Here is a 25,505-nt window from a genome sequence, read left to right on the forward strand (position 1 = left end):
TTTTAATTTCCCTAATGTCATGTGATATAGAGCATTAAGGATTCTGAACCCAATTCCAATATGTAGAGTGGTATCCAAGCAATGCTCGGGACACGAGCTGGGTGTCCTACAATTCCGTTCAATTCTGACACTATCTACCCAGAGGTAGCATCGGATTCCGCAGGGAAAGGGCTCAGTTCTATAAGACTGCCCTCTACTTCAGTTGCCAGTCACAAGCCCAGATGGTTACCTGTGCTTCTGACCAACTGGCTACAAACTGGAAGTTCCAATGATTTCCCCCTCAAACTCAGGATGCCAATTGCAAATCCAAGTTGTTACTTGACAGACTGGCTGTAAATCAGAGGTTCCCATGACCCCCTCCTTGAGTTCAATTGATTGGCTAGAGCAGCTCACAGAACTCAGGAAACCAGTTTGCTCACTAGCTTACCAATTTATTACAGAGTATATTAAAGGATACAAATAAATAGCCAGATGAAGAGACATATAGGATGAGGTCCTGAACAAAGGAGCTTCTGTCCTCATGGAGTTTGGGGCCTGGCATGGTGGAAGTGTTCTGGTTCCCCAATTCTGAACCCTCTCCTTTGGGGTTTTTATGTAGGCTTCATTACATAGACATGATTGGTTAAGTCACTGGCCATCAGTGATTGATTTCACCCTCCAAACCTTCTCCCCTCCCCAGAGGTCAGGGAACTGGGGCTGAAAGTTCCAACCCTCTAATCACATGGTTGGTTCTCCTGGCAACCAGAGGTGTGGTCCAAAAGTCACCTCATTAACAGAACAAAAGACAACTTTGTTGCTCTCATCACTTAGGAAATTCTAAGGGTTTTAGGAGTTCTGTGCCAGAAATGGGGATGAAGACCAAATACATATTTATTAGAAATCATAACATCACGAGCATCTTTTTATATGTTTGCCATCTGTATATTTTTGATGCGGTGCCTGTTAAGATATTTGGCTCATTTTTTGAGTTGTTTGTTTTCTTCTTGTTGAGTTTTAAGAGTTCTTTGTATATTTTATCGCGAAAGCACCCTTCCTACCGTCTTGTTGTAGCTTCTTCTTTGTCTTTGGACGTAGAATATCTCTTCTGGTAGGTCCCAGTCTTTTTTTGTTAATGGTTGTTCAGCAGTTAGTTGTGATTTTTGTGTTTTCATGAGAGGAGGGGAGCTCAAGTCCTTCTGTTCCACCATCTTGTCTCCAATGCTCTCTGTATATTTTAGATAACAGTCCGTTATCAGATAAGTTTTTAGCAAATATTTTCTCCCAGTCTGTGACTTGTCTTTCATTCTCTTGATCAGAGCTTTCATAGAGCAAAATTTTTAATTTTAATGAAGTCTAGCTTATCTATTCTTTCTTTCATGGATTATGCCTTTGCTATTGTATCTAAAAGCTTATCACCAAACCCAAGGTCACCTAGATTTTCTCCTTTGTTATCTTCTAGGAGTTTTTTTTTTTTTTCTTTTACAACTTCTAGGAGTTTTATATTTTATGTTTAGATCTTTGGTCCATTTTTTTTTTTTTTTTTTTTTTTTTCCTTTGGTCCATTTTGAGTTAATTTTTGTAAAGGTGTAAGGTCTGTTTCTAGATTCTATTTTTTTTTTTTTTTTTGGCATGTAGATGTCCAGTTGTTCTAGCACAATTTGTTGAAGAGATTCTCTTAACTCCATTGTATAGCCTTTGCTTCCTAGTCAAAGATCAGTTGACTATATTTATATGAGTCTATTTTGGGGCTCTATGTTCTTTTCTATTGATCCATTGATCTATTCTTTCACCAATTCCATACCATCTTGATTACTATAGTAAGTCTTAAAGTTGGGCAGGGTCAGTCGTCTGACTTTGATCTTGTCCTTAAATACTGAGTTGGCCAATTTGGGTCTTTAGCCTCTTCATATAAATTTTAGAATCAGTTTGTTGATTTCCACAAAATAATTTGCTGGGATTTTTTTTTAAATTACATTGAATCTATAGATCAAGAATGGAAGAACTGACATTTTGACAATATTGAGTATTCCTATTCATGAACATGGACTATCTCTCTATTTAGTTCTTTGATTTTTCTCATCAGCTTTGTGCTTTTCCTCATATAGATCTGGTACATATTTTGTTAGATTTGTACCTATGTATTTCATTTTTGGGGTGCTAATGTAAATGGTATTGTGTTTTTAATTTCAAATTCTACTTCATTGCTGGTATATAGGAAATCAGTTGACTTTTGTATGTTAACCTTGTATCCTGTAACCTTCCTTTAATTGCTTATTAGCTCCAGGAGTTTTTTATAGGTTCCTTCAGATTTTCTACATAGACAACCAAGTTATCTGTGAAAAAAGGCCAACTTTATTTTGTTCTTCCCAATCAATATACCTTTCATTTCCTATTCTTGTCTTGTTGTTTCAGCTAGGACTTTCAGTATGATGTGAAAAAGAGTGCTGAGAGGGGCCATCCTTGCCTTGTACCTGATTTTAGTGGGAAAGCTTCTAGTTTTTCATCATTAAGTATGATGTTAGTTGTAGGTTTTTTGTAGATATTCATTATCAAATTGAGGAATTCCCACCTTTATTCCTGGTTTACTGAGAGGGTTTTTTTTTATTTTAACATGAGTGGGTGTTGGATTCGGCCAAAACTTTTTTCTGCATTACTTGATATGATCATGTGGTTCTTCTTCTTTAGCCTGTTGATATGATGGATTACATTAATTGATTTTTGCATGGTGAACCAGCCTTGCTACCTAGGATAAACCAATCAGAGAAGAAAAGAAATAAATGGAATCCAATTCAGAAAAGGAGAAATAAAGCTGTCACTGTTTGCAGATGACATGATACTATACAAAGAGAATCCTAAAGATGCTACCAGAAAACTACTAGAGCTAGTCAATGAATTTGGTAAAGCAGCAGGATACAAAATTAATGCACAGAAATCTCTGGCATTCCTATACTCTAATGATGAAAAATCTGAAAGTGAAATTAAGAAAACACTCCCATTTACCATTGCAACAAAAAGAATAAAATATCTAGGAATAAACCTACCTAAGGAGACAAAAGACCTATATGCAGAAAATTATAAGACACTGATGAAAGAAATTAAAGATGATACAAATAGATGGAGAGATATACTATGTTCTTGGATTGGAAGAATCAACATGGTGAAAATTAATCTACTACCCAAAGCAATCTACAGATTCAATGCAATCCCTATCAAACTACCACTGGCATTTTTCACAGAACTAGAACAAAAAATTTCACAATCTGTATGGAAACACAACAGACCCCAAATAGCCAAAGCAATCTTGAGAATGAAACGTGGAGCTGGAGGAATCAGATTGCTCCTTGACTTCAGACTACACTACAAAGCTACAGTAATCAAGACAGTATGGTACTGGCGCAAAAACAGAAATATAGATCAATGGAACTGGATAGAAAGCCCAGAGATAAACCCACGCACATATGGACACCTTATCTTTGATAAAGGAGGCAAGAATATAGAGTGGAGAAAAGACAGCCTCTTCAATAAGTGGTGCTGGGAAAACTGGACAGGTAAATGTAAAAGTATGAAATTAGAACAGTCCCTAACACCATACACAAAAATAAACTCAAAGTGGATTAAAGACCTAAATGTAAGGCCAGACACTATCAAACTCTTAGAGGAAAACATAGGCAGAACACTCTGTGACATAAATCACAGCAAGATCCTTTTTGACCCACCTCCTAGAGAAATGTAAATAAAACCAAAAATAAACAAATGGGACCTAATGAAACTTAAAAGCTTTTGCACAGCAAAGGAAACCATAAACAAGACCAAAAGACAACCCTCAGAATGGGAGAAAATATTTGCAAATGAAGCAACTGACAAAGGATTAATCTCCCAAATTTACAAGCAGCTCATGCAGCTTAATAACAAAAAAACAAACAACCCAATCCAAAAATGGGCAGAAGACCTAAATAGACATTTCCCCAAAGAAAGAATGCTCAATGTCATTAATCATTAGAGAAATGCAAGTCAAAACTACAATGAGATATCATCTAACACCGGTCAGTATGGCCATCATCAAAAAATCTAGAAACAATAAATGCTGGAGAGGGTGTGGAGAAAAGGGAACACTTTTGCACTGTTTGTGGGAATGTAAATTGATACAGCCACTATGGAGAACAGTATGGAGGTTCCTTAAAAAACTAAAAATAGAATTACCATATGACCCAGCAATCCCACTACTGGGCATATACCCTGAGAAAACCATAATTCAAAAAGAGTCATGTACCAAAATGTTCATTTCAGCTCTGTTTACAATAGCCAGGACGTGGAAACAACCTAAGTTTCCATTAACAGACGAATGGATAAAGAAGATGTGGCACATATATACAATGGAATATTACTCAGCCATAAAAAGAAATGAAATTGAGTTATTTGTTGTGAGGTGGATGGACCTAGAGTCTGTCATACAGAGCGAAGTAAGTCAGAAAGAGAAAAACAAATACCATTTGCTTACACATATATATGGAATCTAAGAAAGAAAAAAAAAAGATCATGAAGAACCTAGGGGTAAGACGGGAAAAAAGACACAGACCTACTAGAGAATGGACTTGAGGATATGGGGAGGGGGAAGGGTAATCTGTGATGAAGTGAGAGAGTGACATGGACATATATACACTACCAAACGTAAAATAGATAGCTAGTGGGAAGCAGCCACATAGCACAGGGAGATCAGCTTAGTGGTTTGTGACCATCTAGAAGGGTGGGATTGGGAGGGTGGGAGGTAGGGAGACACAAGAGGGAAGAGGTATGGGAACATATGTATATGTATAACGGATTCACTTTGTTATAAAGCAGAAACTAACCATTGTAAAGCAATTATACTCGAATAAAGATGTTAAAAAAAAAGATCAGCTGTTATCCTTATGGGGATTCCCTTGTGTGTTATTTGTTGTTTTTCCCTTGCTGCTTTTAATTGTTTTTCTTTGTATTTAATTTTTGATAGTTTAATTAATATGTGTCTTGGTGTGTTTCTCCTCGGATTTATCCTCTATGGGACTCTCTTTGCTTCCTGGACTTGATTAACTATTTCCTTTCCCATATTAAGGAAGTTTTCAACTATAATCTCTTCAAATATTCTCTCAGTCCCTTTCTTTTTCTCTTCTTCTTCTGGGACCCCTGTAATTTGAATGTTGGTGCATTTAATGTTGTCCCAGAGGTCTCTGAGACTGTCCTCAATTCTTTTCATTCTTTTTTCTTTATTCTGCTCTGCAGTAGTTATTTCCAGTATTTTATCTTCCAGGTCACTTATCCGTTCTTCTGCCTCAGTTATTCTGCTATTGATCCCTTCTAGAGTATTTTTAAATTCATTTACTGTGTTGTTCATCACTGTTTGTTTGCTCTTTAGCTCTTCTAGTTCCTTGTTAAATGTTTCTTATATTTTCTCAATTCTGTTTCCACGATTTTGGATCATCTTTACTATCATTATTCTGAATTCTTTTTCTGGTAGACTGCCTATTTCCTCTTCACTTGTTAGGTCTGGTGGTTTTTTTCCTTGCTCCTTCATCTGCTGTGTGTTTCTCTGTCTTCTCATTTTGCTTAACTTACTGTGTTTCGGGACTCGTTTTCGCAGGCTGCAGTTTGTAGTTCCTGTTGTTTTTGGTGTCTGTTCCCAGTGGCTAAGGTTGGTTCAGTGTGTTGTGTAGGCTTCCTGGTGGAGGGGACTCGTGCCTGTGTTCTGGTGGATGAGGCTGGATCTTGTCTTTCTGGTGGGCAGGTCCACGTCTGGTGGTGTGTTTTGGGGTGTCTGTGGCCTTATTATGATTTTAGTCAGCTTCTCTGCTAATGGATGGGGTTGTGTTCCTGTCTTGCTAGTTGTTTGGCATAGGCTGTCCAGCACTGTAGCTTGCTGGTCGTTGAGTGGAACTGGGTCTTGGTGTTGAGATGGAGATCTCTGGAAGATTTTCACCATTTGATATTATGTGGAGCTGGGAGGTCTCTTGTGGACCAGTGTCCTGAAGTTGGCTCTCCCACCTCAGAGGCACAGCACTGACTCCTGGCTGCAACACCAACAGCCTGTCATCCACACGGCTCAGAATAAAAGGCAGAAAAAAAAAAGGATGAAAGAAAGAAGATAAAATAAAATAAAGTTATTAAAATAAAAAAGTAATTATATTAAGAAAAAAAATTTTTAAGTAAAAAAACGGACAGACAGAACCCTAGGACAGATGGTAAAAGCAAAGCTATAGAGACAAAGTCACACACAGAAGCATGCACGTGCACACTCACAAAAAGAGAAAAAGGGGGAAAATATGTATATATCGTTGCTCCCAAAGCCCACCTCCTCAGTTTGGGATGACTTGTTGTCTCTTCAGGTATTCCACAGGTGCAGGTACATCAAGTTGATTGTGGAGAATTAATCCGCTGCTCCTGAGGCTGCTGGGAGAAATTTCCCTTTCTCTTCTTTTTTTGCACAGCTCCTGGGGTTCAGCTTTGGATTTGGCCCCGCCTCTGCATGTAGGTCGCCTGAGGGCGTCTATTCTTCGCTCAGACAGGACGGGGTTAAAGGAGAAGCTGCTTCGGGGGCTCTGGCTCACTCAGGCCGTGGGGAGGGAGGGGTATGGATGCGGGGTGAGCCTACGGTGGCAGAGGCTGGTGTGACGTTGCACCAGCCTGAGGCGCGCTGTGCGTTCTCCCGGGGAAGTTGTCCCTGGATCACAGGACCCTGGCAGTGAGGGGCTGCATAGGCTCCCGGGAGGGGGTGCGTGGATAGTGACCTGTGCTTGCACACAGGCTTCTTGGTGGCGGCAGCCACAGCCTTAGCGTCTCATGCCCCTCTCTGGTGTCTGTGCTGTTAACCGTGGCTCGCGCCCGTCTCTGGAGCTCCTTTAAGCAGCTCTCTTAATCCCCTCTCCTCGCGCACCAGGAAACAGAGGCAAGAAAAAGTCTCTTGCCTCTTCGGCAGCTCCAGGCTTTTTCCCGGACTCCCTCCCGGCTAGCTGTGGTGCACTAGCCCCCTTCAGGCTGTGTTCACGCCGGCAACCCCAATCCTCTCCCTGGGATCCGACCTCCGAAGCCGGAGCCTCAGCTCCCAGCCCCCGCCTGCCCCGGCGGGTGAGCAGACAAGCCTCTCGGGCTGGTGAGTGCTGGTTGGCACCGGTCCTCTGTGCGGGGATCTCAACGCTTTGCCCTCCACACCCCTGTTGCTGCGCTCTCCTCCGTGGCTCCAAAGCTTCCCCCCTTCGCCACCCGCAGTCTTTCCCCGCGAAGGGGCTTCTAGCGTGTGGAAACCTTTCCTCCTTCACAGCTCCCTCCCACTGGTGCAGGTCCCGTCCCTATTCTTTTGTCTCTGTTTATTCTTTTTTCTTTTGCCGTACCCAGGTATGTGGGGAGTTTCTTGTCTTTTGGGAGGTCTGAGGCCGTCTGCCAGCATTCAGTAGGTGTTCTGTAGGAGTTGTTCCACATGTAGATGTATTTCTGATGTTTTTGTGGGGAGGAAGGTGATCTCCGTGTCTCACTCTTCCGCCATCTTGCAGCTCCTCCATAGATTATTGATTTTAGATCTTTTTCTTTCCTTATATGTATGTGTGTGCATATATGTATATACATGTGTGTATATTTATATATATATTCTAGAGGAAGTACATGGCATGCCTTCAGGGACCACAGATGGTAGTCAAAGCAGAGTGCAGACAGAGAGAGGCAGGACCTGAGGCACATGCCTTTGTTAGGATCCATGGGTGGAGTACTTTGTGGTTCCCAGGCTAAGGCTGGATTGGTCAACTCAAAAGTGTGGGGTTTCAGTAAGCCCCACAGGGGTCTTATCTAAGAGGTATATAAGGGGAAGATGTTGGGAGGTGGGGCACTGTTGATCACAGGGGCTCTTGGGGAAGTCATATTAGGAACTTACATTAGCTTGTGATTCTGTGGACTGCTATCTAGAGCATGCACTTGCATGAGGGCTTGTGTCAATTTGAGATCCCTGCAGGATACTTAGCCAAACAATATGGATTCAGAGGCAGCGATGCAGTAGAGTAGCTTAGCTAAACTCTTTTTTTTTTTTTTGTGGTACACGGTCCTCTCACTGTTGTGGCCTCTTCCGCTGCGGAGCACAGGCTCCGGACGCGCAGGCTCAGCAGCCATGACTCACAGGCCCAGCCTCTCTGTGGCGTGTGGGATCTTCCCGGACCGGGGCATGAACCTGTGTCCCCTTCATCGGCAGACAGACTCTCAACCACTGTGCCACCAGGGAAGCCCTTAGCTAAACTCTTGACAGTCTATCCTGTGATTCCTTGTCATCAGGAATAACAATCACTTGTGTAGTGGATATGTTAAAGGACATAGGTATTGTTTTCTTTCTTTTAAAAAATTTTTTTTTTGACCATGCCGCATGGCATGTGGGATCCTAGTTCCCATACCAGGGAGCAAGCCTGCACCCCCTGTGTTGGAAGCACAGCGTCCCAACAACTGGACCACCAGGGAAGTCCCAGTATTGTTTTCTGAAGCCACCTTAAGGCACATTTAACCAAGGCAATAATGATGAAGCCTATGATAAATAGACTTGCTACTGTTTGGAATCCAGGTCTTAGCCATTGCCCTCAGGTGGATGTCAAGAGCCATGAGAACAAATCAGGGACCTCGGAATGTGGGAATTTGTTGAAATACTTTAGTGATATTAAGCATGACCTGTATCTCTTGACATCTGGAGGTTGGCCTGTAACAATGTTACAATAATAGGGATCATCTCCATGGATAGCTTGCAGACTGGGCAGAGTCAAGTAGACCTGCTCCAGCCCCTTGAGTCAGATCCACAACAGACTATGAATGAGGTGTTATTCATCATTAAGAGGCGATGAGTATACAGGGTGAGGTCCAGCCTTTGTGTTTGAGTATAGTCGGTAGCCCTCAGAAAGTACTGCAGTTACTTTGATGCCTACACACAGGGTGCCATGTGTAGGGTCTAGATTAGGGGTTTGGTCCAGCCTAAATGAGGCTCGAGGTGTTTTGGAGGGAATTAGTACAAGGGTCTGATAACCAGGAAGAGCTATAGGATATGTAGGGACATGGGGCTGTACATCTTGCCCTGAGTGCTCACAGACCCAACACCTTTTTACTTGCAAGTCCTGAGCTGCCACCTTGCAGGTTTGTATGAATATATTTGTCATGTAGGATCTAGGGTTGTGGTGTGGGGCAGGGTCGTGGCATGCAGCAGGAAGGAGTTGTGGATGAGATGTAGAGAGGTGTGGAGGTAGCTTTTTGGGTATGGAGGATGTGCTGGCAGTGGTGGTGGTGCTGGGAATAATGAGGGGAGTAGGCCTGTTGTGGATACATCAGGTAGAAAGCAAAAGCTGTAATCTAGTACATTGAGCAGGGAACACAGCACTGAGAATTCCCTGACCATGGGGTCTAGGCAGGTCAGTCAGGCTAGAGGTGCCTCATTGTGGCTCATATAGTTTAGAATACATTGTTTGGCTTGCCATAAAGGTGAAATGATGTCTAATGCTGCCAGGCAGTCAGCAGGGGACTTATAGATTTTCAAGGGTTTTTATAGAGGCAAGGGTCATGAGGCAAGCAGTTAGCTATTTCAGGAAAATAGTACTCTGTAGAGTCTTCTGGGTTGATCAACTGGAGGCGTTTTTGCATCTTGGCCTTGAGGTTAACAGTCACTGTCACCGAACTGCACTTGGGTTGGCTCGCCCAACACATGCAGCAAAGCCAATCTACTGACACGGGATTGTGGTGAAGGAAAGTACAGTGTTTATTTGTAGGGCACCAATCAAGGATAACAGGTGGCTCATGCTCAAAAGACCTAAATTCCCTGATGGCTTTCAAGGATGAGTTTTTAAAGACAAAGTGAGGGAGAGGGTCATGGGTAACATGATCAGCTCGTACACAGTTTTCTGACTGGTGGGTGGTGAGGCAACAGGATGATGTTTCAGGAACCTAAATCATCCGTCTTCTGGCTCCCCACAGTTGGGGGTCTCTCCTATAGTCGGGGGTCTATGTGCTGGTGGGGTGCTGGTGTCTATAAAAACAATTCAAGAGTGTGTATCAGATTGCTATCTGGATCCCTCAGGGAGGAACCACAGTCCTCTGACTCTGTTTTATGGCTGACTTATTGTTTAAGTTACTATTACTTTTCTTGCTTGACTGCTTTTTCCTTGTTTCTGCATTACCCCGATTCTCTAATTATTAACTTATTGAGCCTGGTCTTTAAAACTCAAGAGGACGAGGAAACCAAAGCTTTTCCTACAAAAAAGAAGCAGGGGACACAGAGAGCTCTGTGACCGGGAAGGTCCCATAGGGTCCTGCTTGGTTTCAACAGCCTTGAGGTTAACAGTCACCACAGTCATCACCCCCTGGTGTGGAGGGGATCTGGGAGACAAAAGTCCCAACGTCCAATGAGGTTGGGGCACGTTGTCTCCCTCTTTGTTCTGTTGGGTTGTTGTGTTGTCACCTGAGGTACAGTCATGTCCAGCAGTGAGCCCTTGGTCTGGGGCTATGTTCTCTGCAGAGCTAGTGTGCTTCGGGGTGGCAGAGGCTAGCTTGCACTAGCCTTACACTAGCCTCTTCCCAGGTGGAGAGTCATGAAGGGTAGGAATGGCTGGTTGGTGTTAAGTTCTGAGTATAAATGCTAGAGGCCTGACTCAGGACGAAACTACAAGTATGCGCTCTACTACTAGTTGAGCAGATTCAGTGAACTCCACGGGGTCATCAGGGGCATACCTTGCTAAGGAACACTTGGTGTCCATGACCAAGCTTTGTGGGGACTCTAACCACAATGTGTATAGATTCTGGGCACAATGATAGGCTAGTCCTAGGGACATTTTGTGGATGGCAGCTTTGTAATCCAGAGATCACCCCATTAAAACTATAGTAAGATCATTAGAGCATGAACTTGCCAGCCAGAGGAGTCTGATTTGGTTACATTGAGACGGCCATTCTGCCTGGGATATAATTTGAGGCATGGTCTAAAAGGGAGTGACTCACTTAAGCATCGCTTCTACTGGCACCATTTAATGTAGAGGGAGGTGAACTCTGGGTCAGAATCCATGCCTGCTGGCAAACTGGCAGAAACTCTTCTAACAGGGCCTGCCAGCACCTGGTGCTCTGCTATCCAGTTGCGCCCCTGGCTGGTTTTGTTCCAGCGTATCTCCTGAGACGTGGTTAGGCCTGAGGGGTCTACTGGTAATCCTATTACCCATGCTGTACACAGTAAGAGTAATAGGCACATCTAAGATCATTTACATTTGACTGACTTGCAGAGGCCTCCTTTGGGGCCAGCAATCTGGATACTGACCAAAGGTGGGGTATAGTTGCTTTGGAGCATGAGCTCATTTACCTCTTCATCTAAGGTTAGGTAGGGACCCAGCCCACATCTGCTGATAGAGGCTGCTAGATCCCAGGGTCCTTTTTGGATTTCATTTCCTAATGTGGTTGACAACCACTAGGCTGAGGGCCACTTTTCCTCTCTCTGAGATCCACACAGCTCAGCTAGTGGGTCCTGGAGCTATAATTTCAATCTCCAGCAAAATTTGTGATGAATTTGTTTTAATTAACCAGCCTTTATAACCCAAATAATGAGTCGTAGCTGGTGGCCCTAGATTCGTGACTGATACTGAGTCATCTTCTGGGTCAATAAAATCTGTATAATCATGATTCTAAGGAATTTGGTAGGAATTTGTCCTCTCAGGCTTTCAATTATAAGTGGATCATATTGCACAATCTGCCCTTGACTAGGTTGCCAGCGTGTGGAAGACAGAGAGACAATGGAATAATCAGAATGGTAAGGGGAGTATTCACCTGGTGAGTGGATGTGAGTGGCATCCTCTCTAATGTCAGAGGATTGGGGGATCCCTTTTAGTACTAACAGGGGAGTCTTTGGAGGAGACTGGTAGTACGTGTGGTGGTGTTTAGAGACATGAAGCTGGGAATTAAGTAGTATTAGAGCCTGGGGCCAAATTTCTGTCCATTTGGGGGACAACACAGTGTATAAGAGCTTGAGGAGTATATCTATGTGTAGGCCATTGTGTCTTTCTGTAAGTCCAGCTGCTTGAGGCTGGTAAGCTAAGTAGAATTCCACAAGATTCCGTATTCTAGAGCCCATGATGGAACAACTTGGGAGGTGAAATGGGTACCTTGATCTGAATCTACTCTTGGTGGGGCAAAGGGGATGAGCACATACTTGATTAAGAAGGAGGTCACATAATGGGAAGCAGCCAGCAGACATCCAGTGAAGGTATGGATGATGGTGTTTGCATACCTATTAGATCTCGTGGAGGGCAACAGCAGCCTGATAAACTCCATATGCCATCTGAAGTAGAGTCTGTCGCTTGGGGCATGTGTCCCCACCAAGCATCTTTCCAGAGTTTTGTTCAGGAGCAAAGGAAGCAATTATCTACCACCACTTTGGCTAGAGCTGGAGTAAAGGGCATACACCTGTATGCCCAGTCAGTAAGTGCTGTCACTCCCCTATGGCCTGATATAATATGGGCCCACTCTGCTAGTGGGTATGGCACTGAGGAATAGTTGTGTCCAGGGTCGCTTTTGGTACTCCGGGAGGGGGCTCATACATGTAATTTAGATGAGTCTGTAACGTTACTATATGCTTCTGGTGTTTGCTGTGTGTGTGTGTGCAGAGACGAATGACCCTAATCGGCATGTGTGAGTTGGCTATTTCTTTCCAAATGGAGGCACCCCAGATGGGCTTTCCCTGAATCATGAAATTATCCTTTTGCCATTGTCCAGACTAGACTGTGAATCCATTGGCTACCTCCCAGGAGTGAGGGAAAAATATGTGCCCTTAGAAATCTCATTTGTATGATCTGTCGTAGATCAAGGTACACTGCCTCTAACTCTGCCAGTTGGACCGAGTCAAGAAAGCTGTCCTATACTAGGGATGTGCCATGGCCTATGTGTACAATGGTGGTGCTGCCAGTGGTGGTGCTCCCTTTCCATGTCAGATTTTGTCTGCAAGGAAGGGCCTCCCCAAACTACTAGATGGGCTGGCATGAGGGTGCCACTAGTTGCACCTCAATGTCAGTGAGCAAGGGGCTGGGCATGGGGAAACCACTTTCCTGTAATTTGGAAAGACCCTTGATATCAGATTTAGCCCTTTTCTGAAGGTGCTATTTCCATTTTAACAGTGAGGCCTCAGTGGCCGTGCCGAGCCTCTGCCAGGTTGAACCCCTCACAAAGTAGAGGAACATGGCCTTGTAATTTGGAGGGGGGACTCCCTGTAAGAAGAATTATCTGGATCTGGGGTCAATTAGGGCCTCTTCAGGATTGGAGGTGAAATCTAGGTCATCTGGGTTGCTCTGTTCAAAGAAGTGATAGATCCATTGACCCATACCAGTCTTACAGAGAGGGAGTCAGGCCTCATCTAGTGTTTTCCATTGGCTTTGAACCTTTGTGGTAATAACCGCAGTAAAAGGGTGATCTCAGTGCCAAGCGTTAATAATCCAAGTAAACAGGGGAAGAGATTCTCTTTCTATACCTTTAGGGCTAGTGCCTTTGGGTTTGGACTCTCCCTGGTCATTGGAAGCCTCAATTATGGTGTTTCCCTTTTCCCACATGGAAGGCTAGAGGTTGCCCAGAGTTGGGTTTTTCCCTTCCCCCAGGTCAGTGAGGCTCTGATAAAACCCCAGCAGGTTAGGCTCTGGTTAAATACTTTCTCCTGGGGCTTCCCTGGTGGCGCAGTGGTTGAGAGTCCGCCTGCCAATGCAGGGGACACGAGTTCGTGCCCCGGTCTGGAAGGATCCCACATGCCACGGAGCGGCTGGGCCCGTGAGCCACAGCCGCTGAGCCTGCGCGTCTGGAGCCTGTGCTCCGCATCGGGAGAGGCCACAACAGTGAGAGGCCCACGTACCACAAAAAAAAAAAAACTTTCTCCTGAGTCCAAACCTTATTAAGAAGAATAGAATGCTCTGGTGTATTTCAGAATGGTTCATTTTCCCCTCCCCTTGCCATAAGCATGAGGGGATTTTTCTCTGATATTTACTGTAGAACCTGAGGTAAGGTTTTGTGAGTTTACAGGAGGTAAAACTCACAAAAGTGTGGGGTCCCCCTGGATGATTGGGTCCCCTTAGAGTTTTTAACTCAGAGCAGTCCACACTGAGCCTCCAGCCAATCTCATTGTGTTTTCAATTTGCATTTCCAAAATAGCTAATGATGTTGACCAACTTTTAATGTGCTTATTTGCCATCTGTATATCCTCTTCAACCAAATGTCTTCTGATATCTTTTGCCCATTTTCTGATTGGATTGCTTATTTGATTTTTCCCTTTCTTTCTTTCTTTCTTACTATTTTTGCTATTGAGCTTTTTCTTCTCAATTGGATATTTTTTTCTTAAATTCTTAACAGCTTCATTAAGGTATCATTCATAAAACATACAATTCACCCATTTAAAGTGTACATTTCAATGGATTTTAGTGCAACCATCACCACAGTTGATTTTAGAACATTTTTATTATCCCACTTGCCCTCTTCCCCTCCCTCCACCCCCAATCCTAAGCAACTACTAATAGTCTGTCTCTATTGATTCCCTATTCTGGACTTTCATATGAATGAAATCGTATATTATGGGATCTTCTGACTGGCTTCTTTCACTCAGCATAATGATTTCAAGGCTTATCCATGTTGTAACCTGTATGAGTAGTTTATGCCTTTATACGGCTGAGTAATATGTCAGTGTATGGATATACCACATTTTGTTCATACATTTGTCAGTTGATGGGCATTTGAGTTGTTTCTACTTTTTTGCTATTATGAGTAATGCTAATGTGAACATTCATATGTGAATTTTTGTTTGGACATGTATTTTTGTTTCTCTTGGGCATATACCTAGGAGTAGAATTACTGACTCTATGTTTAAGCTTGTGAGTGATCACCAGATTGTTTTTCAAAGTGGCTTCGCTGTTTTATATTCTCACATACTTAGGAGGGTTCTGATTTTTCCACATGGTTGTTAACATTTGTTATTGTCTGTCTTTTTTATTTTAACCATCCTAGTTTGTCTAAAGTAGTATGTTACTGTGGTTTTCATTTGCATTTCCCTAATGAGTAAAAACGTTGAGCCTCTTTTTCTGTGCATATTGGCCATTTATATATCTTCCTTGGAGTAATCTATCTAAAGGCTACTGAAGTCTTAAGAAGTATATTCAAGTTATTTGCCCAGTTTTTAACTGGGTTGTCTTTTTATTATTGAGTTGTAGTAGCTCTTTTTATGTTCTAGACACAAATCCCTTATCACATGAGTGATCTGTAAATATTTTTCTCATTCTGTGGGTTGCCTTTTCACTCTTGATGGTGTCCCTTGAAGTACAAGAGTTTTAAATTTTGATGAAGTAAAATTTATCTATATTTACTGTTGTTGCTTGTGCTTTTTGGTGTCATATCTAAAACACTCTTATTACCCCAAGGTCATGAAGATGTCCTGTTTTCTTCTTAAAGTTTTATAGTTTTAGCTCTTACATTTAGGCCTTTGATCCATTTTTTTTAAAGATTTTTTTGATGTGGAGCATTTTTAAGGTCTTTATTGAATTTGTTACAATATTATTTCTGTTTTATGTTTTGGTTTTTTGGCCGCGAGGCATGTGGGATCTTAGCTCCCTGACCAGGGATTGAACCCACACCCCCTGCATGGGAAGGTGAAGTCTTAACCACTGGACTGCCAGAGAAGTACCTGCCTTTGATCCATTTTGAGTTAACTTTTGTATGTGGTATGAGGTAGAGGCCTAACTTCATTCTTTGGCATGTGGATATCCAGTTGTCCCAGCACCATTTGTTGAAGAGACTATTTTTCCTCTATTGAATTGTCTTGGCACTATGTCAAAAATCAATTGACAGTAAATGTGAGGGTTTATTTTGGACTCTCGGTTCTATTCCATTAATCTATATATCCATTCCTAGGCCAATATCATGTCTTGATCACTATAGATTTGTAGTAAGTTTGAAATCAGGAAATGTGAATTTTCCAACTTTGTTCTTCATTTTCAAATTGTTTTGGCTATTCCAGCTCCCTTGAATTTCCATTTGAATTTAGGATCAGCTTGTCAATTTCTGCAAAGAAACCAACTGGGATTTTGATAGGGATTATTTTGAATTTATAGACCAATTTGGGGATAATTGCCATTTTAACAATATTGTCTTCTGATCCATGAACATCAGATATCTTTCCATTTATTTAGGTCTTCTTTAATTTTTTTCAGTAATGCTTCTTAGTTTTCAGAGTATAAGGTTTGCACTTCTTTTGTTAAATTATTCCCCAAAGTATGAAACTATGTATACAAGCCATTCTGAGGGTGCAGCTACACCCTCAGATCTTGCTAGTTCTACCTCAAATCTGTGATATTCTCAAAAGAGATCACAGATTGGATCAAACAGCACAAATATAATACCATGAAAGACAGAAGGCAACTGAAATTACCTGTGTTATAAAGCCTAGTTCACAGCCTTAGCTGCACAGTCAAATCACCTGGGGAACTTAAAAGCTATTCATTAGATAGGAATCTCGAGGGGTGAGACTTAGTACTTTTTAAAGCTCCCCAGGTGATTTCAAAGTGTAGCTAAGATTGACATTTGCTGTTGTAAATTATCAACTAACTCATCTTCTAGTCAGAGACAGTGCTGTAATAATAGTAGTGACTTATTTTATCAGGTTGATATTTCATCTACCTAAATTAAAATAAAGTTGTATAATTGAAAATTATTTGGGAACTTCTTTGAGAAACAATTTGAGAAAGTATTTGAATTACTATTTGAACTGTTCAAAAATGTGTTATAAAACATTTCAAACAGTTGCAAAGAATAGTACAATGAACCCCCATGTGTCAATTTCCTAACTTCAACAACCATCAACCAATAGCTATTCTTGTTTCATCTGTCTCTCCCACCCATTTTCCACTGTCACCCGAATTTTTTTTTTAATAAATTTATTTATTTATTTTTGGCTGCATTGGGTCTTTGTTGCTGCACGCGGGCTTTCTCTAGTTGCAGCAAGCGGGGGCTACCCTTCGTTGTGGCGTGCGAGTTTCTCATTGCAGTGGCTTCTCTTGTTGCGGAGCACAGGCTCTAGGTGCGTGGGCTTCAGTAGTTGTGGCATGTGGGCTCAGTAGTTGTGGCTTGCGGGCTCTAGAGCACAGGCTCCATATCTGTGGCGCATGGACTTAGTTGCTCCGCGGCATGTGGGATCTTCCCGGACCAGGGATCGAACCCATGTCCCCTGCATTGGCAGGCGGATTCTTAACCACTGCGCCACCAGGGAAGCCCCACCCCGAACATTTTTAAGTAAACCCTGGAAATAATATTTTACAATATCTGTAAATGTCAGTATGTAATTCTGAAATATTGGAATTGTAGCTCTAAAAGATTATTTTAAAACTTATCCTCTATATCATTATTGCACCTAAAAGTTTTAACAACATGAGGTAATTTTTATGTTATGTAGGAAGATATGATAAGAGAACAGAAGATATATCATCAGTACTTGGCACAGCGGCGTGAGGAAGAAAAAGCTCAGGAGAAAGAACTGGACAGAATGTTAGAGAAGGAGAAGGAAAAGAAGTTTGCTGAGAAGGACAAGGAGCTGAGACTTGAAAAGGAGGCAAGAAAACAACTTTTGAATGAGGTCATGTATACAAGAAAACTGCAAGTTCAAGAAAAGTGTAAGGAAATGAATTATAATTATATTATATTTGGGCCTTAATTCAATTTAAGTAGCAACCAAAATATTTATTAAATAAGTATTATGTGTGAAATACTATGGAGAATGTAAAAAGGATTAAGGCAAGATCGCTGCTTTGCAGGGACCTTACCTAATTGAATACTTGAATATCTTTCTGCAGGTGTCTCCATACGTCCATACCTGCATGCCTTTGCTTGGGTAGTTTTCTCTCCCTATGATACTTTTGATCTTGAGAAATCCTGGACATCCTTCAAGGCCAGCTCAAATATCTCATTCCCTGAGAGGCCCTCTGTGTTCCTCTATTCATAATAAATCTCTCTGGGGTTCTCACCATTGCTTGTTCACATCTCTTAGCATACCACTGAATTCCCTCAGCTTCAGTGCTTGGTCACAGAAGGAAATATTTGTTGAGAGGATTTCTATACCCAGATGTAAACATTTACTAGTAGGGTACTATGGACTTCACACTAGCTGTCTTTGCAAGAGAAAGCTCATCTTGGTTCCACTGATTAATTCTCCACTCCAGGAATTATAATGGCAGTTGAAAATTGTTAAGCCAGTATTAGATGGAGTTTTAAGAAATGAAAAGAAAGCTTCTATGATAAAATGATTTCTGTATTGTCCCATGATAAATGTTTTAGAATATATTGAGAAAACATGGAAAATTTAAGTATTTGGAACCATTTATAAACAAGGAAATAAAATCAACCATAATGCACCACCCAGGAATAGCTACTGTTCACAACTTCCTGTATTTCCTTCGAGTACTTTTTATTATATATGTCATTTCCCCTCACAAATTAGGATCTTGTTGTATATATTTTTTAACAGCTTGCATTTCCCACTTATCATTAATATTTTTCCAGGTTATTTTTCTTCAATTGTAAGATTTGTAATGCTGCCTAGAAATCCATTATAAAAATGGACCATAATTTATTTTACCTAAACACAGCTAATGGACCTTCAGCTTGTTTTGAATCTTTTTCCTCGTGTGTTAGCATTGGAGGTGACTGTCTCTGTACATAGGTTTTTTGGCTCATATATGATTAAGATAAATTCCTGTAAATGGATTTGGGACCAAAGATATGTACATTTTAGATGTATATTGCCTGGTTTTATTTATTCTTTTGTGAACTCTGTTCTCTTTGTCATTTTTTTACCTACTGGGTTGTTTAAGTTTTCCTTATTTAATTTATAAGAGACTTACATACTGTTTTTCCAATACTTATTTTGTAATAAAGTCGCCTATTAATATAAATGGCAATAGAACTGTTTGTCCTCAAGAAGAGAAAAGTGAGAAGTGTTCAAACAGTGGTAATCTGGTATGAAAAAGGCTGATCATAGATTTCAGTGACAAATGATTAAGAGAAAATCTCTGTAGATTGCAGCACATATGAATCTAAACCCTATTCTTTCCTTAAAGGAGATGACTACTTCTACCTTATTAAGCTAAGATCCAGCCCAGTGATTCTAAGCTCTGCCTTTCTAAAGACAATATGGCATCGATGCCCCGAAAGATGTCAGCAAGGCTTTTCTGAAAAAGTCATTCAGCAAAAATTACTTTTGTCTTTCTTAGTGCAACGCAAAGCAAAAGAACAGGAAGAACGTGCTATGGAACAGGAGCGCATAAATGAAGGTCTTAAAGAGCTTAACCGTGAAGAGAGGGAGGATTTTACAAGGTATGATTTTGTTTTCTTTATTATTACTAACTAACCAAAAATAGGAGATTTTTAGCATAGAGGACAATGTGCCATAATTCATGTATTATTGATGTTATTTTACATCAGTCTTACATTTGTCCTAAAAGCTCAATTCAGTTTATAAAATTTCATATAAAAATAAGCAACAACCATTTTGGTAAAATTAAATTCTGTACATTGTGTAATTCTGATTATACACATTAGGTATTAAACTAGATAAACATCTTAAAAATAAAACAAATTAGAAACATTTTTTATAAAGTAGGCACCAACCCTAAATCATAATGAAATAAGTTTTTTCCCCCATGAAATAAACCTGGAAATACAGCATGACCTAATTAGTTAGATTAACAGAAATGGCTTATGGGGTTATGATTCCATGCAAATGTCCCAGGAAGATTTTTTGTAGCCTCACTGAGCTGGAAAACTGAAGTGCTCTGGGTGCTTTGAGATGTACCACTTCCCTCCTCGGGCAAGTGTCCCTCTGGTCACCATAATCAGGCTCAGGTAGAGAAAATTGGCTGATGCCTCCTTGCAGCCTTTCACAGATCATAGCAGTCCCTTCCCACTGATGACTATGACACCCAATTCAGGTGACCAGTGTGGTGGAGAAAGAGGACCTGGCTCCTCTAATTACTGGTCACCCTCCCTGTCCCTAGGGCCTGTTCCCCGGCTCACCCATATTTGGTGCATAGAAATAAGCTCTCTTCTTTATAGGCAGAGTATGGTTTATATACCTGAGCCTATTGTTACTTTGGGGGCACTACCAACAATATCTGGCTGACCCTACTGACTTCCTCTACTTGTTCTACTTTGGAGGTCCTTCCTTCTCACTTTTGAAAAGTCTGTTGTTGGAGATGTGAAGGGAATTTAATGAATAACAACTCTCTTCCCTGCCCAACTTTTATTTTTTCCTTATTTTAACATCTTTATTGGAGTATAATTGCTTTCCAATGGTGTGTTACTTTCTGCTATATCATAAAGTGAATCCGCTCTACGTATACATATATCCCCACATCCCCTCCCTCTTGCGTCTCCTCCCCACCCTCCCTATCCCACCCTCCCTATCCCACCCCTCTAGGTGCTCACAGAGCACCTAGCTGATCTCCCTGTGCTATGCGGTTGCTTCCCACTACCTGTTTTACATTTCGTAGTGTATATATGTCCATGCCGCTCTCTCACTTCATCCCAGCTTACCCTTCCCCCTCCCCGTGTCCTCAAGTCCATTCTCTACATCTGCCTCTTTATTCCTGTCCTGCCCCTAGGTTCTACTTCACTCTGTATGACAGACTCTGGGTCCATCCACGTCACTACAAATAACTCAATTTCGTTTCTTTTTATGGCTGAGTAATATTCCATTGTATATATGTGCCACAACTTCTTTATCCATTCATCTGTCAATGGACACTTAGGTTGCTTCCATGTCCTGGCTATTGCAAATAGTGCTGCAATGAACATTGTGGTACATGAGTCTATTTTCTCTTTTTTCAGTTTTGCTTCAGAATGTATTTATTTAGGTTTATAAAATATTAAATATATTTATAATATATGTAAATATATATTTTTTAATCTGAAATTCAAATTTAACCCAGTGCCCTTTTTTTTTTTAACACCTTTATTGGAGTATAATCACTTTACAATGGTGTGTTAGTTTCTGCTGTATAACAAAGTGAACCAGCTATACATAAACACACATCCCCATATCTCCTCCCTCTTGCGTCTCCCTCCCACCCTCCCTATCCCTCCCCTCTAGGTGGTCACAAAGCACGGAGCTGATCTCCCTGTGCTATGTGGCTGCTTCCCACTAGCTATCTATTTTACATTTGCTAGTGTATATATGTCCAGTCCACTCTCTCACTTCATCCCAGCTTACCCTTCCCCTTCCCTGTGTCCTCAAGTCCATTCTCTACGTCTGTGTCTTTATTTCTGTCCTGCCCCTAGGTTCTTCAGAACCCCCCCCTTTTTTTTTTAGATTCCATATCTTGTGTTAGCATATGGTATTTGTTTTTTTTTACATCTTTATTGGAGTATGGTTGCTTTACAATGGTGTGTTAGTTTCTGCTTTATAACAAAGTGAATCAGTTATACATATACATATGTTCCCATATCTCTTCCCTCTTGCGTCTCCCTCCCTCCCACCCTCCCTATTCCACCCCCCCAGGTGGTCACAAAGCACCGAGCTGATCTCCCTGTGCTATGCGGCTGCTTCCCACTAGCTATCTACCTTACATTTGGTAGCGTATATATGTCCATGCCTCTCTCTCGCTTTGTCACAGCTTACCCTTCCCCCTCCCCATATCCTCAAGTCCATTCTCTAGTAGGTTTGTGTCTTTATTCCTGTGTTACCCCTAGGTTCTTCATGACATTTTTAAAATTAGATTCCATATATATGTGTTAGCATATGGTATTTGTCTTTCTCTTTCTGACTTACTTCACACTGTATGACAGACTCTAGGTCCATCCACCTCACTACAAATAACTCAATTTCTTTTCTTTTTATGGCTGAGTAATATTCCATTGTATATATGTGCCACATCTTCTTTATCCATTCATCTGTCGATGGACACTGAGGTTGCTTCCATGTCCTGGCTATTGTAAATAGAGCTGCAGTGAACATTTTGGTACATGACTCTTTTTGAATTATGGTTTTCTCAGGGTATATGCCCAGTAGTAGGATTGCTGGATCGTATGGTAGTTCTATTTTTAGTTTTTTAAGGAACCTCCATACTGTTCTCCATAGTGGCTGTATCAATTTACATTCCCACCAACAGTGCAAGAGGGTTCCCTTGTCTCCACACCTTCTCCAGCATTTATTGTTTGTAGATATTTTGATGATGGCCATTCTGACTGGTGTGAGGTGATACCTCATTGTAGTTTTGGTTTGCATGTCTCTAATAATTAGTGATGTTGAGCATCCTTTCATGTGTTTGTTGGCAATCTGTATGTCTTCTTTGGAGAAAGGTCTATTTAGCTCTTCTGCCCATTTTTGGATTGGGTTGTTTGTTTCTTTGATATTGAGTTGCATGAGCTGCTTGTAAATTTTAGAGGTTAATCTTTTGTCAGTTACTTCATTTGCAAATATTTTCTCCCATTGTGAGGGCTGTCCTATTGTCTTTTTTCTGTTTTCGTTTGCTGTGCAAAAGCTTTTAAGTTTCATTAGGTCCCATTTGTTTATTTTTGTTTCTATTTCCATTTCTCTAGTCGGTGGGTCAAAAAGGATCTTGCTGTGATTTATGTCATAGAGTGTTCTGCCTATGTTTTCCTCTAAGAGTTTGACAGTGTCTGCCCTTACATTTAGGTTTTTAATCCATTTTGAATTTATTTTTGTGGATAGTGTTAGGGAGTGTTCTAATTTCGTTCTTTTACATGTAGCTGTCTAGATTTCCCAGCACCACTTCTTGAAGAGGCTGTCTTTTCTCCACTGTATATTCTTGCCTCCTTTATCAAAAATAAGGTGACCATATGTGCATGTGTTTATCTCTGGGCTTTCCATCCTGTTCCATTGATCTATATTTCTGTTTTTTTGCCAGTACCATATTGTCTTGATTACTGTAGCTTTGTAGTATAGTCTGAAGTCAGGGAGCCTGATTCCTCCAGCTCCATTTTTCTTTACAAGATTGCTTTGGCTATTTGGGTCTTTTGTGTTTCCATACAAATTATGAAATATTTTGTTCTAGTTCTGTGAAAATGTCAGTGGTACTTTGATAGGGATTGCATTGAATCTGTATATTGCTTTGGGTAGTAGAGTCATTTGCACAATATTGATTCTTCCAATCCAAGAACATGCTATATCTCTCCACCTGTTTGTATCATCTTTAATTTCTTTCATCAGTGTCTTATAGTTTTCTGTATACAGGTCTTTTGTCTCCTTAGGTAGGTTTATTCCTAGATATTTTATTCTTTTGTTGCAGTGGTAAATGGGAGTGTTTCCTTAATTTCTCTTTCCGCTTTTTCATCACTAGTGTATAGGATTGCAAGAGATTTCTGTGCATTAATTTTGTATCCTGCTGCTTTACCAAATTCATTGATTAGCGCTAGTAGTTTTCTGGTAGCATCTTTAGGATTCTCTATGTATAGTATCATGTCATCTGCAAACAGTGACAGCTTTACTTCTTCTTTTCCGATTTGGATTCCTTTTATTTCTTTTTCTTCTCTGATTGCTGTGGCTAAAACTTCCAAAAAACAATGTTGAATAATAGTGGTGAGAGTGGACAAACTTGTCTTGTTCCTGATCTTGGAGGAAATGCTTTCAGTTTTTCACCATTGAGAACTGTGTTGGCTGTGGGTTTGTCATATGTGACCTTTATTATGTTGAGGTAAGTTCCCTCTATGCCTAGTTTCTGGAGGGTTTTTATCATAAATGGATGTTGGATTTTGTCAAAAGCTTATTCTGCATCTATTGAGAGGATCATATGAATTTTCTCCTTCAGTTTGTTAATATGGTGTATCACATTGATTGATTTGTGTATATTGAAGAATCCTTGCATTCCTGGGATACGCCCCACTTGATCATGATGTATGATCCTTTTAATGTGCTGTTTGATTCTGTTTGCTAGTATTTTGTTGAGGATTTTTGCATCTATGTTCATCAGTGATATTGGCCTGTAGTTTTCTTTCTTTGTGACATCTTTGTCTGGTTTTGGTATCAGGGTGATGGTGGCCTCGTGGAATGAGTTTGGGAGTGTTCCTCCCTCTGCTATATTTTGGAAGAGTTTGAGAAGGATAGGTGTTAGCTCTTCTCTAAATGTTTGATAGAATTTGCCTGTGAAGCCATCTGGTAGTGGACTTTTGTTTGTTGGAAGATTTTTAATCACAGTTTCAATTTCAGTGCTTGTGTTTGGTCTGTTCATATTTTCTATTTCTTCCTGGTTCAGTCTCAGAAGGTTGTGCTTTTCTACGAATGTGTCCATTTCTTCCAGGTTGTCCATTTTATTGGCATAGAGTTGCTTGTAGTATTCTCTCATGATCCTTTGTATTTCTGCAGTGTCAGTTGTTACTTCTCCTTTTTAATTTCTAATTCTGTTGATTTGAGTCTTCTCCCTTTTTATCTTGATGAGTCTGGCTAATGGTTTATCAATTTTCTTTATCTTCTCAAAGAACCAGCTTTTAGTTTTATTGATCTTTGCTATCGTTTCCTTCATTTCTTTTTCATTTATTTCTGATCTGACGTTTATGATTTCTTTCCTTCTGCTACCTTTGGGTTTTTTTGTTCTTTTTTCTCTGATTGTTTTAGGTGTAAGTTTACGTTGTTTATTTGAGATGTTTCTTGTTTCTTGAGGTAGGATTGTATTGCTCTAAACTTCCCTCTTAGAGCTGCTTTTGCTGCATCCCATAGGTTTTGGGTCATCGTGTTTTCATTGTCATTTGTCTCTAGGTATTTTTTGATTACCTCTTTGATTTCTTCAGTGATCTCTTGGTTATTAAGTAGTGTATTAAGTAGTGTATTAAGTTTGGTCTCCATGTGTTTGTATCTTTTACAGATTTTTTCCTGTAATTGATATCTAGTCTCATAGTGTGTGGTCAGAAAAGATTCTTGATAAGATTTCAATTTTTTTAATTTACCAAAGCTGATTTGTGTCCCAAGATATGATCTGTCCTAGATAATGTTCCATGAGCACTTGAGAAGAAAGTGTATTCTGTTGTTTTTGGATGGAGTGTTGTATAAATATCAATTAAGTCCGTCTTGTTTAATGTATCATTTCATGCTTGTGTTTCCTTATTTATTTTCATTTTGGGTGATCTGTCCATTAGTGAAAGTGGGGTGTTAAAGTCACCTACTTTGCTTGTGTTACTGTCGATTTCCCCTTTTATGGCTGTTAGTATTTGCCTTATGTATTGAGGTGCTCCTATGTTGGGTACATAAATACTTAAAATTGTTATATCTTCTTCTTGGTTTGATCCCTTAATCATTATGTAGTGTCCTTCTTTGTCTCTTGTAATAGTCTTTGTTTTAAAGTCTATATTTTCTGATAGTAAGACTTGCTAATCCAGCTTTCTTTTGATTTTCATTTTCATGGAATATCTTTTTCCATCCCCTCACTTTCAGTCTGTATGTGTCCCTAGGTCTGAAGTGGGTCTCTTGTAGACAGCATATATATGGGTCTTGTTTCTGTATCCATTCAGCCAATCTATGTCTTTTGGTTGGAGCATTTAATCCATTT

At 40.7% G+C, this 25,505-nt stretch overlaps 1 protein-coding gene across 4 annotated transcripts in view; it reads left to right on the forward strand.

The window, feature by feature from the left end:
• Nucleotides 1–25,505, forward strand: part of CFAP53 (cilia and flagella associated protein 53) — a 70,161-nt gene that overhangs the window by 35,450 nt on the left and 9,206 nt on the right. For all 4 annotated transcript variants that reach the window (XR_004353119.1, XR_004353118.1, XM_032654156.1 and 1 more), the window contains exons 6-7: nt 17,408–17,624; nt 19,221–19,323. Coding sequence is in view for 2 of the 4 variants with exons in the window: in XM_032654156.1 (XP_032510047.1) it covers nt 17,408–17,624; nt 19,221–19,323 (320 nt within the window). In the remaining 2 variants the exon portion in view is untranslated. The remainder of the gene's footprint in view (nt 1–17,407; nt 17,625–19,220; nt 19,324–25,505) is intronic.

This window comes from Phocoena sinus, chromosome 14, assembly GCF_008692025.1.
Source record: "Phocoena sinus isolate mPhoSin1 chromosome 14, mPhoSin1.pri, whole genome shotgun sequence".
Lineage (NCBI taxonomy): Eukaryota > Metazoa > Chordata > Mammalia > Artiodactyla > Phocoenidae > Phocoena > Phocoena sinus.